The 12500-nt window shown below is 44.1% G+C and overlaps 1 protein-coding gene across 1 annotated transcript in view; it reads right to left on the bottom strand.

Annotated features, from left to right (window-relative positions):
• The window catches only part of Gpa2 (Glycoprotein hormone alpha 2), a 140341-nt gene that overhangs the window by 5620 nt on the left and 122221 nt on the right, over nucleotides 1-12500 (bottom strand). Inside the window, exon 3 of the mRNA XM_070113964.1 lies at nucleotides 11116-11291. Within this exon, the coding sequence (XP_069970065.1) occupies nucleotides 11116-11291 (176 nt within the window). The remainder of the gene's footprint in view (nucleotides 1-11115; nucleotides 11292-12500) is intronic.

The following is a 12500-nucleotide window of genomic DNA, read 5'->3' on the forward strand; positions in this document are numbered from 1 at the left end:
ATAATAGTAAAGATGATAATAATGATTATTATTATTAAAATAATAATCTTTATAATTTTCATGTTTATCATCATTGTTATCACTATCGTATCATTGTTACCATCATCTTTATTATGATAATAATGATGACGGTAATAACAATGGTATAATAATGATGAATTGATTATGATTATGATGATGATGACACATATTCTGTTCATGTGTAAATTTCCATTACAATTCCTGAACTCAACGATGACAAATTAAATTTACAGAAGGCTTTGTGTGGAATCTTTTTTTACTCGCTTGACCCAAATATGCAACGATGAAAATGGCGTTTATTGGTTTTTATATATTTTTTTAAAATTTTATTACATTTTGAATTTGTTTTGCTGTCTGTACCATTGGTCTTGTTACCTTTTCATAAATGTAATTATTTTTTGAAATTACTATCACCATGGTTAAATATCATTGTAATCTTAATGATCATGACTTTCTTCATTTTCATTCTCGCTCCTATCATTCTTAATTACTTCTTTGATTATGACCTTATATAATTACTGTTATTATTATCATCATCAGTACAGCTGCTTTTACATTTTTATTCGTATTATCATTATTACTATTATCCTTATTGTTAATGGTTGTTTTTTTATTTTCATATTATCATTGTTCCTCGTGTTATCATCATCATGTTAATTTATAATCATTATAATATTTTTTTTTTATTATTTATTATGTATTTATATCTAATCATTAGTATTATCATTTAATTATTATTATTATTTATCATTATTATTATTATTATTAATATCATTATTATCATTATTATTATTATTATTATTATTATTATTATTATTATTATTATTATTATTATTATTATTATTATTATTATTATTATATATTATTATCCACGCTCTCATTATCATTATTGTCATTTCCATTGTCCTATTCATCATTACTATCTTCTTTAGCAGTATGAGCACTCTTACCAATAGAAATAATGAGAAGAGAATAGTATTAGAATTATCCTCACTATTAGTATCATTTTCATTATCACTATGATTATTACAGTCATCATCTTCATCATCATCTTCACTATCCCTATCTTCATATCTATCTTCACTATTCATTACCATTATCTATCTTCACTGTTATCTATCTTCATTATTATCTATCTTCACTATTATCTATTATTATTATAGTATCTATCTTCACTATTCATTACCATTATCTATCTTCACTATTATCTATCTTCATTATTATCTATCTTCACTATTATCTATTATTATCATAGTATCTATCTTCACTATTCATTACCATTATCTATCTTCACTATTATCTATCTTCATTATTATCTGTCTTCACTATTATCTATTATTATTACAGTATCTATCTTCACTATTCATTACCATCATCATTATCACAACTATCAGTCTTTTTGCACATTTTCCCGAATGCATTTCTTCCCGCAAGTCTGAAAGCTTCCCGGCTAATGAGGGGAACGCGACGAAAGAGAGAAAAAACCGTAAGAGCTTTCTGTGAAATGATTTCCACCTGAATTTCACCCTTCAGCTCATTTTCCTCGACTGAAATAAAAAAAAAAAAATAATAATAATGTCATTCAGGCTTCAGTTTCCTTGGCCTGTTTATCTTCTCTTTCGTGTGTGAACAAAGGCCTAGACATCCTTCTAAGTGTTAACTGTTACTAAGTGAACAAATATTCGTGCAATACGGAAAGGAATTAGTCAGGAAATCGTAATTTAAAAGATGTTTCTCTTGCGTCAGGTGTTTCTCTTGCAAGTGAGGTGTTTCTCTTGCAAGTGAGGTGTTTCTCTCTCTTGCAAGTGAGGTGTTTCTCTCTATTGCAAGTGAGGTGTTTCTCTCTCTTGCAAGTGAGGTGTTTCTCTCTCTTGCAAGTGAGGTGTTTCTCTTGCAAGTGAGGTGTTTCTCTCTCTTGCAAGTGAGGTGTTTCTCTTGCAAGTGAGGTGTTTCTCTCTCTTGCAAGTGAGGTGTTTCTCTCTCTTGCAAGTGAGGTGTTTCTCTTGCAAGTCAAGTGTTTCTCTTGCAAGTGAGGGGTTTCTCTTGCAAGTCAGGTGTTTCTCTTGCAAGTCAGGTGTTTCTCTTGCAAGTGAGGTGTTTCTCTTGCAAGTCAGGTGTTTCTCTTGCAAGTCAGGTGTTCTCTTACCAAGTGAGGTGTTTCTCTCTCTTGCATTGATCTTTCTCTCTCTTGCCGTGAGGTGTTTCTCTCTCTTGCAAGTGAGGAGTGTTTCTCTTGCAAGTCAGGTGTTTCTCTTCCTTTTAGAGTGAGGTGGCTCTCTTACAAGTGAGGTGTTTCTCTTCTGGTGAGGTCATTCTCTTGCAAGTGAGGGTGTTTCTCTTGCAAGTCAGGTGTTTCTCTTGGGTAAGTCAGTGGTGTTTCTTCTTACAAGTGAGGGCCATTCTCTTGCAAGTGAGGTGTTTGTCTTTTAGTGAGAGTCTATTTCTCTTGCAGTGAGGTGTTTCTCTTGCAGTGGGGTCTTCTCTACAGTGAAGGTGTTTCTTTTAGGTGGGTCATTTCTCTTGCAGTGAGAGTGTTTCTTCTGCAAGTGGAGGTGTTTCTCTTGCAAGTCAGGTGTTTCTCTTGCCCAAGTGAGGTCTTCTCTTACCAAAGTGAGGTGTTTCTGGCACAGTGAGGTCTTATTTCTCTTGCAAGTGAGGTGTTTCTCACACCCAGTAGGGGTGTTCATGAAGTCTGAGTGTTCCTCTTTCCAAGTCAGGTGTTCCTCTTGCAAGTTAATTCTGACTCTCTTGCATGTGGGGTGCTTCTCTGCAAGTGGGTGTTTCTCTTGCAGAGTCAGGTGTTTCTCTTGCAAGTCAGAATTGTTTCTCTTAGGTGAGATCATTCTATTACCAAGTGAGTGTTTTTCTCTTGCAAGTGAGGTGTTTCTCTTCCCAAATGAGGTGTTTCTCTTGCAGTGAGATTGTTTCTCTTTATGTCAGGTGTTTCTCTTGCAAGTGAGGGGTGTTCTCTCCTTGCAAGTGAGATTATTCTCTTACCAGGTGGGAATTATTCTTGCAAGTCAGGTGTTTCTCTTTGATGAGGTGTTCCTATTGCAAGTAGAGAGTGTTTCTCTTGCAGTAGGGTGTTTCTCTTGCAAGTGAGGTGTTTCTCTTACCAGTGGTGTTCTCTTTTGATCCATTGTTTCTCTTGCAAGTCAGGTGTTTTCTCTTGCAAGTGAGGTGTTTCTCTTACCGTCAGAATATTCTCTTGCAAGTGAGGTGTTTCTCTCTTGCAAGTGAGGTGTTTCTCTTGCAAGTGAGGTAGTTTCTCTTGCAAGTCAGGTGTACTTCTCTTGGCAAGTGAGGTGTTTCTCTTGCAAGTCAGGGTGTTTCTTCTTGCAAGTGAGGTGTTTCTCCTCTTGCAAGTGAGGGTGTTTCTCTTGCAAGTCAGGGTGTTTCTCTTGCAAGTCAGGGTGTTTCTCTTGCAAGTCAGGTGTTTCTCTCTTGCAAGTCATCAGGTGTTCTCTCTTGCAAGTCAGGTGTTTCTCTTGCAAGTCAGTAGTGTTTCTCTCTTGCAAGTGAGGTGTTTCTCTTGCAAGTGAGGAGTCATTTCTATGGTGGTGTTTCTCTTGCAAGTGAGGTGTTTCTCTTTGAAATTGAGTGTTCTTCTTTGCAAGTGAGATGTTCTTCACTTGAGTGGGGTGTTTCTCTTGCAAGTGAGGTGTTTCTCTTGCAAGTGAGGTGTTTCTCTTGCAGAGTAGAGGTGTTTCCACTTGCAAGTGAGGTGTTTCTCTCTGCAAGTGAGGGTGTTTCTCTTGCAAGTCAGGTGTTCTGCTGGTGAGTGTTCTCTTTGATTAGGGGTGTTTCTCTTGCAAGTGAGGTGTTTCTCTTGCAGAAGTGAGGTGTTTCTCTTGCAAGTGAGGTGTTTCTCTTGCAAGTGATAGGTGTTTCTCTTGCAAGTCAGGTGTTTGCCCCTCTTGCAAGGTGGTGTTGCTCTTGCAAGTCAGGTGTTCTCTTACCCAGAAGTGAGGTGTTTCTCTTGCAAGTGAGGTGTTTCTCTTGCCAAGTCAGAGGTGTTTCCTCTTTGCAAGTGAGGTGTTTCTCTTGCAAGTCAGGTGTTTCTCTTGCAAGTGAGGTGTTTCTCTTGCAAGTCAGGTGTTTCTCTTGCAAGTGAGGTGTTTCTCTTGCAAGTGAGGTGCTTCTCTTTCTTGCAAGTCAGGTGTTTCTCTTGCAAGTCAGGTGTTTCTCTTGCAAGTGAGGTGTTTCTCTTGCAAGTGAGGTGTTTCTCTTGCAAGTGAGGTGTTTCTCTTGCAAGTCAGGTGTTTCTCTTGCAAGTGAGGTGTTTCTCTTGCAAGTCAGGTGTTTCTCTTGCAAGTCAGGTGTTTCTCTTGCAAGTGAGGTGTTTCTCTTGCAAGTCAGGTGTTTCTCTTGCAAGTGAGGTGTTTCTCTTGCAAGTGAGGTGTTTCTCTTGCAAGTGAGGTGTTTCTCTTGCAAGTGAGGTGTTTCTCTTGCAAGTCAGGTGTTTCTCTTGCAAGTCAGGTGTTTCTCTTGCAAGTGAGGTGTTTCTCTTGCAAGTGAGGTGTTTCTCTTGCAAGTGAGGTGTTTCTCTTGCAAGTGAGGTGTTTCTCTTGCAAGTGAGGTGTTTCTCTTTTAGTGGTGTTTCTTGCAAGTCAGGTGTTTCTCTTGCAAGTCAGGTGTTTCTCTTGCAAGTCAGGTGTTTCTCTTGCAAGTCAGGTGTTTCTCTTGCAAGTCAGGTGTTTCTCTTGCAAGTCAGGTGTTTCTCTTGCAAGTGAGGTGTTTCTCTTGCAAGTGAGGTGTTTCTCTTGCAAGTGAGGTGTTTCTCTTGCAAGTGAGGTGTTTCTCTTCCAAGTCAGGTGTTTCTCTTGCAAGTCAGGTGTTTCTCTTGCAAGTGAGGTGTTTCTCTTCCAAGTCAGGTGTTTCTCTTGCAAGTCAGGTGTTTCTCTTGCAAGTGAGGTGTTTCTCTTGCAAGTGAGGTGTTTCTCTTCCAAGTCAGGTGTTTCTCTTGCAAGTGAGGTGTTCCTCTTGCAAGTCAGGTGTTTCTCTTGCAAGTCAGGTGTTTCTCTTGCAAGTGAGGTGTTTCTCTTGCAAGTCAGGTGTTTCTCTTGCACAAGTGAGGTGTTTCTCTTGCAAGTCAGGTGTTTCTCTTGCAAGTGAGGTGTTTCTCTTGCAAGTGAGGTGTTCCTCTTGCAAGTGAGGTGTTCCTCTTGCAAGTCAGGTGTTTCTCTTGCAAGTCAGCTGTTTCTCTTGCAAGTCAGGTGTTTCTCTCTCTTGCAAGTCTTCCGGGAACGTCAATTGCAGGTTTTAGTTGCACGATCTCTCCCTTGATGGATGGCTCCTGAACCATTAGGCTGTGTACTAACCGGGCACTAATTTCCAGGAGGGCAATTTGGAGGCTATTGCAGTCTTATTTAATCCGAGGGAGTCTGATTTACAGTATCGTCGAGGGTTTGCAAAGCTTCATTTGTTATCAATTAATTTACTTTTTTTATTTATTTATCTATTACAATTTAGTTTTTTGGAGTGTTCCGGGTCATGCATATTCTACTGAGAACCTTTGTGAATATTCTGTGTCCATCTGAGATAATTTGATTTACAGGACCTTTGAACGTTTACAAAGTTCCATGTATTATTCAGTTTTCTATATATTTAATTATTCATTCATTTGTCACAATATAACGAGGACTTTTTTGAGAGTTCCTGTTACTGTATAATTCTAGTGCCAACCTCTTGTGAATATTCTTCAGCGAAAGTGTAAAATGAAGACAAAGTAGCTGTTTACTCACTCAGCGAGCAAACAAGGGCTTAGGAATATTAATTGCTTGAAGTTTTGGCTCAAAATGGTTGTATATAATGTTGGCGATTTGTTCATTTCAGTAAGGCATGACTGGTACATATTCGCTCTACATTCAGTCGAAGTAAAAGATTTCCATTTGTCATTTCTGCGGCAGTCATCATCGTCATGAGTGTTGTTCCAGAATCACAGCAATTGCCCTCGACTTAGTCCTTATCCTGTTCCACTGACCTTGCTTTCAAGTACAGTATACCAAAAGCATTTTTAGCTTATGCTGAACTATATCTAATCACCATTAAAAAAAAAAATCGTTATTTCTGTGATAATCGTCATCATTAACCGCATTTTTTTTTTTTTTTTTTTTTTTTTTTTTACGATTCATCTCTATCTTGTTTTTCTGAGGTACTTCGAAGTGCACAACCTCCCCCTTCCCCCCCACCCCACCCCACCCCACCCCAAATCTTCTTAAGTACTTCGAAGTGCACAAACCCTTCCCCTACCCCCCACCCCACCCCCACCCACACCCAAGTCTTCTTAAAGTACTTCAGGGAAATTGCACAACCTCCCCTCCCCCCACCCACCCACCCACCCCAAATCTTCTTAGGCACTTCAGTTGCAACCTCCGGCCCCACCCCACCCCACCCCCCAAGTCCTTCTGTAACGAACTTACTTCGTGTTCTTTTATCTTGGCGCCCCGTGAGCTCTCGCTAAACTAAAACTTCAAAAATAAATTTCCTCTCGCACTTCCTCGCATAAAGCCAGCAAATCCAATCTTTAAAACTCTTAGACTGATTAGCATTCCTCAGAAAAAGAGTATACACGCAGGAGACTAGGAAGGACTTGGAAAAAAAAAAAAAAAAAAAAAAAAGAGCGAGAGAGAGAAAGAGAGAGAGAGAGAGAGAGAGAGAGACAGAGAGAGAGAGAGAGAGAGAGAGAGAGAGAGAGAGAGGAGAGAGAGAGAGAGAGGGAGAGAGAGAGAGAGAGAGAGAGAGAGAGAGAGAGAGAGAGAGAGAGAGAGAGAGAGAAGAGAGAGAGACAGACAGACAGACAGACAGACAAGACAGACAGAAAGAAAGAAATAAAGGGAAAGAGAGAGGTGGGAGACAGACAGACAGACAAGACAGACAGAGAAAGAAAGAGAGAAACAAAGAGAAGAAAGAGGGGGAGACAGAGAGAAAAAAATAGAGAGAAAGAGAGAAGGGGGGGGGGGTGAGAGAGATAGGGGGTTTCAGGGGGTCCGTGGGGGAGAGGGTCGCCTTCCTCCGCCCGCACAGCGCAAGAAGAGTCCCTCCCCAAAGTGTCGCTGCGAAGGCACTGACGAAGGCGACGTGGACTCAAGCCCGAGCTCAGTCGTCCCAGCAGCGTTGGCGGGAAATTTGATTGGGTTCGAGAGCGCGCGTGGACAGCTGACACGAAGCACATTGACGACTTGACGACTCGTGAGAAAAGCTCTTGCGTTTGTTTAGTTCTCGTCTCACTTCTTTTTTTCACGTATTTTTTGTGTTCTTTCGTACGCTTGTTTTTTTTTCCTTTCTTTTCTTATTCATTCGGCATTACTCCAAACTCACTTTCGCATATCCCCGTGAGGTATCAAACACACACACTCACACGCGAACACACACACACACATACACACACACACACACACGCACACGCGAACACACGCACATACACAAGCAAACAAACAAACAAACACAAACACAAACACACACACACACAGACAAACACACATACACAAGCAAAACACACACACACACACACACAGACAAACACACGAACACACACACATACACAAGTAAACAAACACAAAGACACACACACACCCACACACACGCAAACACAAACACACACACACAAACACAAACAAACAAACACAAACACACCCACACCCACACACACAAACATACACACACACGAACACACACACCAACTTGACCAAGTCTGAATTTCTTTGCAAAATTAATCAGAAACTCCATTTGATGAACACACACACACACTTGATGACACATCAAACAGTTCACACACACACACACAAGGACACACAGTCCATCATGGTCGTGTGATATTGTTATTTGAGTTTGGGAACTGATGGCTTTACAAACGTTCACATTTCAGGAGGGTTGACACAAACACAAAGAGGGAGGGAGAGAGAGGGAACACCAACAGCCAAGTCTGAATTTCTTTCAAAATTAATCAGGGGAGGGAGGGAGGGAGGGAGGGAATCCTTGGAGGGAGGGAGAAAGAGGGAGGGAGGGAATAAGGAGGGAGGGACGAGGGGGGAGGGAGGGTCGGGTGATATTGGGATTTTGAGGGAGGAGGGAGAGAGGATGGGAGGTGGGAGAAAGGGAGGGATTTCCATAGTCACTGAGAGAGAGGGAGGGAGGGAGGGAGGGAGGGAGGGAGGGAGAGAGAGGGAGGGAGGGAGGGAGAGAGGGAGGGAGGGGAGGGAAGGAGGGGAGAGAGAGGGAGGAGGGAGGGAGGTGGGAGGGAGAGAGAGGGAGGGAGAGAGAGAGGGGGAGGAGAGGAGAGAGAGGGGGAGGGAGGGAGGGAGAGGAGGAGGGAGGGAGAGGGGGAAGGAGAGAGAGAGAGAGAGGGGGAGGGAGGGGAGAGGGAGGGAGGGAGAGGAGGGAGGGAGGGAGGGAGGGAGGGAGAGAGAGAGGGAGGGAGGGAGAGAAGGGGGTGAGAGAGGGAGGGAGGGAGGGAGGGAGGGAGAGAGAGAGGAGGGAGGGAGGGAGGAGGGAGGGAGGGAGGGAGAGAGGGGGGAGAGGGAGGGAGGGAGGGAGGAGAGAGAGGGGGAGAGAGGGAGGGAGGGAGGGAGGGAGGGAGGGAGAGAGAGAGGAGGGAGGGAGAGAGAGAGAGAGAGAGAGAGAGAGAGAGAGAGAGAGAGAGAGAGAGGGGGAGGGAGGGAGGGGGGGAGAGAGAGAGAGAGAGAGGGAGAGAGGGAGGGAGAGAGAGAGAGAGAGAGAGAGAGAGAGAGAGAGAGAGAGAGAGAGAGAGAGAGAGAGAGAGAGAGAGAGAGAGAGAGAGAGGGAGGGAGAGAGAGAGAGGGAGGGAGAGAAGGAGAGGGAGAGAGAGAGAGAGAAGAGGAGGGAGAGAGAGAGAGAGAGAGAGGGGGAGATTCGGAGAGAGAGAGGGTGAAAGAGAGAGAAAATGAGAGAGGGAGAGATGGATAGAGAGAGAGAGAGAGAGAGAGAGAAGAGGGAAGGAGAGAGAGAGGGGGGAGGTTCGGAGAGAGATAGAGGGTGAGAGAGAAATGGGAGAGGGAGAGAAATAGAGAGAGAGAGAAGAGGTTAGGAGAGAGAGAGGGGGGAGGTTCGGAGAGAGAGAGGGTGAAAGAGAGAGAAAATGGGAGAGGGAGAGAAATAGAGAGAGAGAGAGAGAGACGAGATAGAAAAGGAACAGAGCCAGAGACAAACAAAGAGAGAGAGCGAAAAAGAAAAACGCGCGGTGGGGAGTCACCCGAACGTTGTTTCAAACACAAGCGAAGATTAAAAACGTTCAGAAACGTTTTGCCCTTTGACGATCCTCTCTCGGGATCTGAGGTGTTGCTTCTCCCGGGCTCCGTCTTAATCTCTTGTAAAGAAATCAAACTGAAGAAAACATCATGGAAGACGTTTGAACCATCTTCGCTAAGGTATAACGGCAGCTTCTTTAATCTTTTTAAATGAAATTCAATATCCATCAAATCAGGCGATGTCAGTGCAGAGGATATCAGTCGTAATTGGAAACAGTATTAATTTGTATTAATTCAAATAAATAGATGGAAAAGCATCGGGGATTGTTCGTGGTCCAGATGCCAGCGGACGGGCAGAGGAGGACGCCACGAATACAAAACACGTAAAATCGACTTCGCTCGTTGAAATTCCGACCAGCCCCGTCTCCTGGTCTTTTTTTTTTGTGGAGAGTGTGAGAGAGGGAAGGTGAGGGAAGGAGGGAGAGAGAGAGAGAGGGAGGGGGAGGGAAGGAGGGAGAGAGAGAGAGAGGGAAGGAGTGAGAGAGAGAGGGAGGGGGAGGGAAGGAAGGGACGGAGAGAGAGAGGGAAGGTGAGGGAGGTAAGATAGAGAGAGAGAGGGAAGGAGGGAAGGAGAGAGAGAGAGAGAGAGGGAGGGAAGGGAGGGAGAGAGAGAGAGGGGCGAGGGAGGAGAGGGAAAGAGGGAGAGAGAGGGGGAGGGAGGGAGGGAAAGAGGGAGAGAGAGGGGGGAGGGAGAGAGAGAGAAAGAAAGAAAAATGGGAAAGACAGAGAGGAGGAGGGGGGAGAGGGGAAAGTGAGTGAGTGAGTGAGTGTGTGTGATAGAGATGAGAGAGGGGGGAGGAAAGAGAGAGAGGGGGGGGGGAGGGGAGAGTGGGTGAGTGAGTGTGTGATGAGAGAGAGAGGGGGGGAAGAAGGGGGAGAGAGGAGAGATAGAGAGAGAGAGAGTGAGAGAGAGGGGGGGGAGAAGGGAGAAGGAGAGAAGGGAGAGGGAGGAGAGAGAAAGAGAGAAAGAGAAGGGATGAAGGGAGTGAGGAGGGACGGAGAGAGAGAGAGAGAGAACAGACAAACGGACTAACAAACAAACAGGGAGCGAGAGAGAGAGAGAGACAGACAGAGAGAGAGAGAGAAAGAGGTGGGGGGGAGGAAAGGTGGGTGGGGAAGGAGAGTGGTAGATAGAGAGAAAAAAGGCTGGGAAACGGACTAACAGAGACAAACAGAAAGAGAGACAGACATACAGACAGAGAAGAAGGATTTAGAATTTACCGTCGAACAGGTTTGCTACACGTTTTATCTGCATAATCAGCTGGTTTGTTTTCCGATTTGATATTCAAAAGTCGCTCACTGGATCATTGGCTTCAGGGTTCGTGTTTATTGAACTGTGTGAGAAAAACACTGGATATTTTTTCATGTTACCAGATTTATAACAGGCAAATGATAATCATGAAACTTCAAGTATTTCCACCATAACAATTCCAAGATTTTATTTCATCTTAGAAACATTATATCTGGCTATTATGACTGTCATATTGAACTTGAGTGTCCGTTTGTCGCCTGCTGGAGAAACAGTATTAATTAAGGGCTCAAAACGCATGAATTCGGAAACAGGCGAGCGCTGGGTAAACAGAATTTATGTAATTATAACAGTACTACCTTATTTACTTATATAAACCCTAAAGTTTATTTGCTTGTTTGTTTTTTTGTAGGATTTTCATTTGAAAAGCAAACAACACCTCTGGTTCCCACAACCCCGTTTCTTGCTTCTCTCCCCCTCTCCTTCTGAACCCCACTCGCCCAGAGCTCACATCCACTAACTCATCCACTGCAGCTGCACTCCATCAAGCAGTGACAAAGCAAAAGAGCAGAGCCTCACATCTTCGGTGTCCATGATGTTGCAGCACTGGCCTATAGACGTTACGATCTGGTGGGGGTTATAGAGGAGCGTCTGCCAGGCCGAGGGCACCGACCACGACTCACAGAACCCTCGGCACGCGTTGGTGGTGATGTCGAACTCAACGCACTCGGGAATGCTGATCCGGCGGGTGTGGCCTGCGGGGGGAGAGAGAGAGAGGGGCGAGAGGTTAGTCATGTGGAGCCGTTACTGCGGGTCTTGGCTTGTGCGAGCGAGGCTGTGCGGTCTTGTCGCGCGCTGGTGCTTACTCGCCCACACGTCTAAATGCAATAGCGTGAAGGAAAGTGCACAGACTCACAAGAAAGAAGCACAAAAACAAACACGGGCGCGCGTGGGTCACATCCGTCATACTAAAAGCCAAGTGTTTGACTTCCATTAGTCTACAGGGTTCTCGCTGCGCCTTTGTCGGTGTGGCGGAGGCAAGGGGCGCGCTCTCGCCCACGCACGCCGAGGTGAAACCAGCCAAGGCCAGGTGAGCGCTTGCCCCGAACCCTTGCCAATAACTAAAGTGGAAATGTACGGGTCTCCATACATTCTGGAAATGCGTGGAGTGAAGAAAAAAAAATGAACATAAATAAATAAAGATAAAAACGTGACTGGCATCCCTACCCGAGCATCGGCATGACGTAAGAGCTGTGACGTCATTCACTAATGGTCAAGAGATGTAGCATCCTCGTCGCTTTGAGGCATGGCGTTCAGCTCGCTCATTTCTTTCCAGCCGACTAAGCTAAAGAGGGAGGCATGATTCATTGCCGACGCTGCATGTTGCATTACTCTTGAAACAACCTCCAATACGTTCCATTTTAAACAATAAGCATACATTTTTTTTTCCTAAGTAAAGGAAAGATAGAGATGCTTATGGGACAGCGAAAGATTTGATGTATATTGACATAGAAAATGACATAGAATGTAAGAGAAAGAAAATGAAAACAAGAAGAAGAAAACATACGTATGCATATGTGTGTGTGTGTGTGTGTGCGTGTGTGTGTGTGTGTGTGTGTGTGTGTGTGTGTGCGCGTGCATGAACCCAAAAGAAAAGGAGAACATATAAGAAAGATTCTTTTTTTACGTGTGACAGAATCGCTCCTCCGTGGAAGGCAAAATCTTACGTCCGGCTGCAGGGAATCGCAAGAGCTCGAGCGACTTCTAGGGTAACGGACTGAAATACTGGTCCTTCTACGGGAAATAAACAAACAACAGAAGATCTATTGACGGCTCTTGCGTGCGGAGTTGCTGGTAGTCTGGATGTTTGCCAAGGAGAAAAGCGTCAGGATTCGAAGGAAAAGATTATTAAAAAGGTACATACGAATGGGTGTGTATACACACACACACACACACACACACAC

The sequence above is a fragment of the Penaeus vannamei genome, chromosome 35 (genome assembly GCF_042767895.1).
Source record: "Penaeus vannamei isolate JL-2024 chromosome 35, ASM4276789v1, whole genome shotgun sequence".
NCBI classification, from domain to species: Eukaryota; Metazoa; Arthropoda; class Malacostraca; order Decapoda; family Penaeidae; genus Penaeus; species Penaeus vannamei.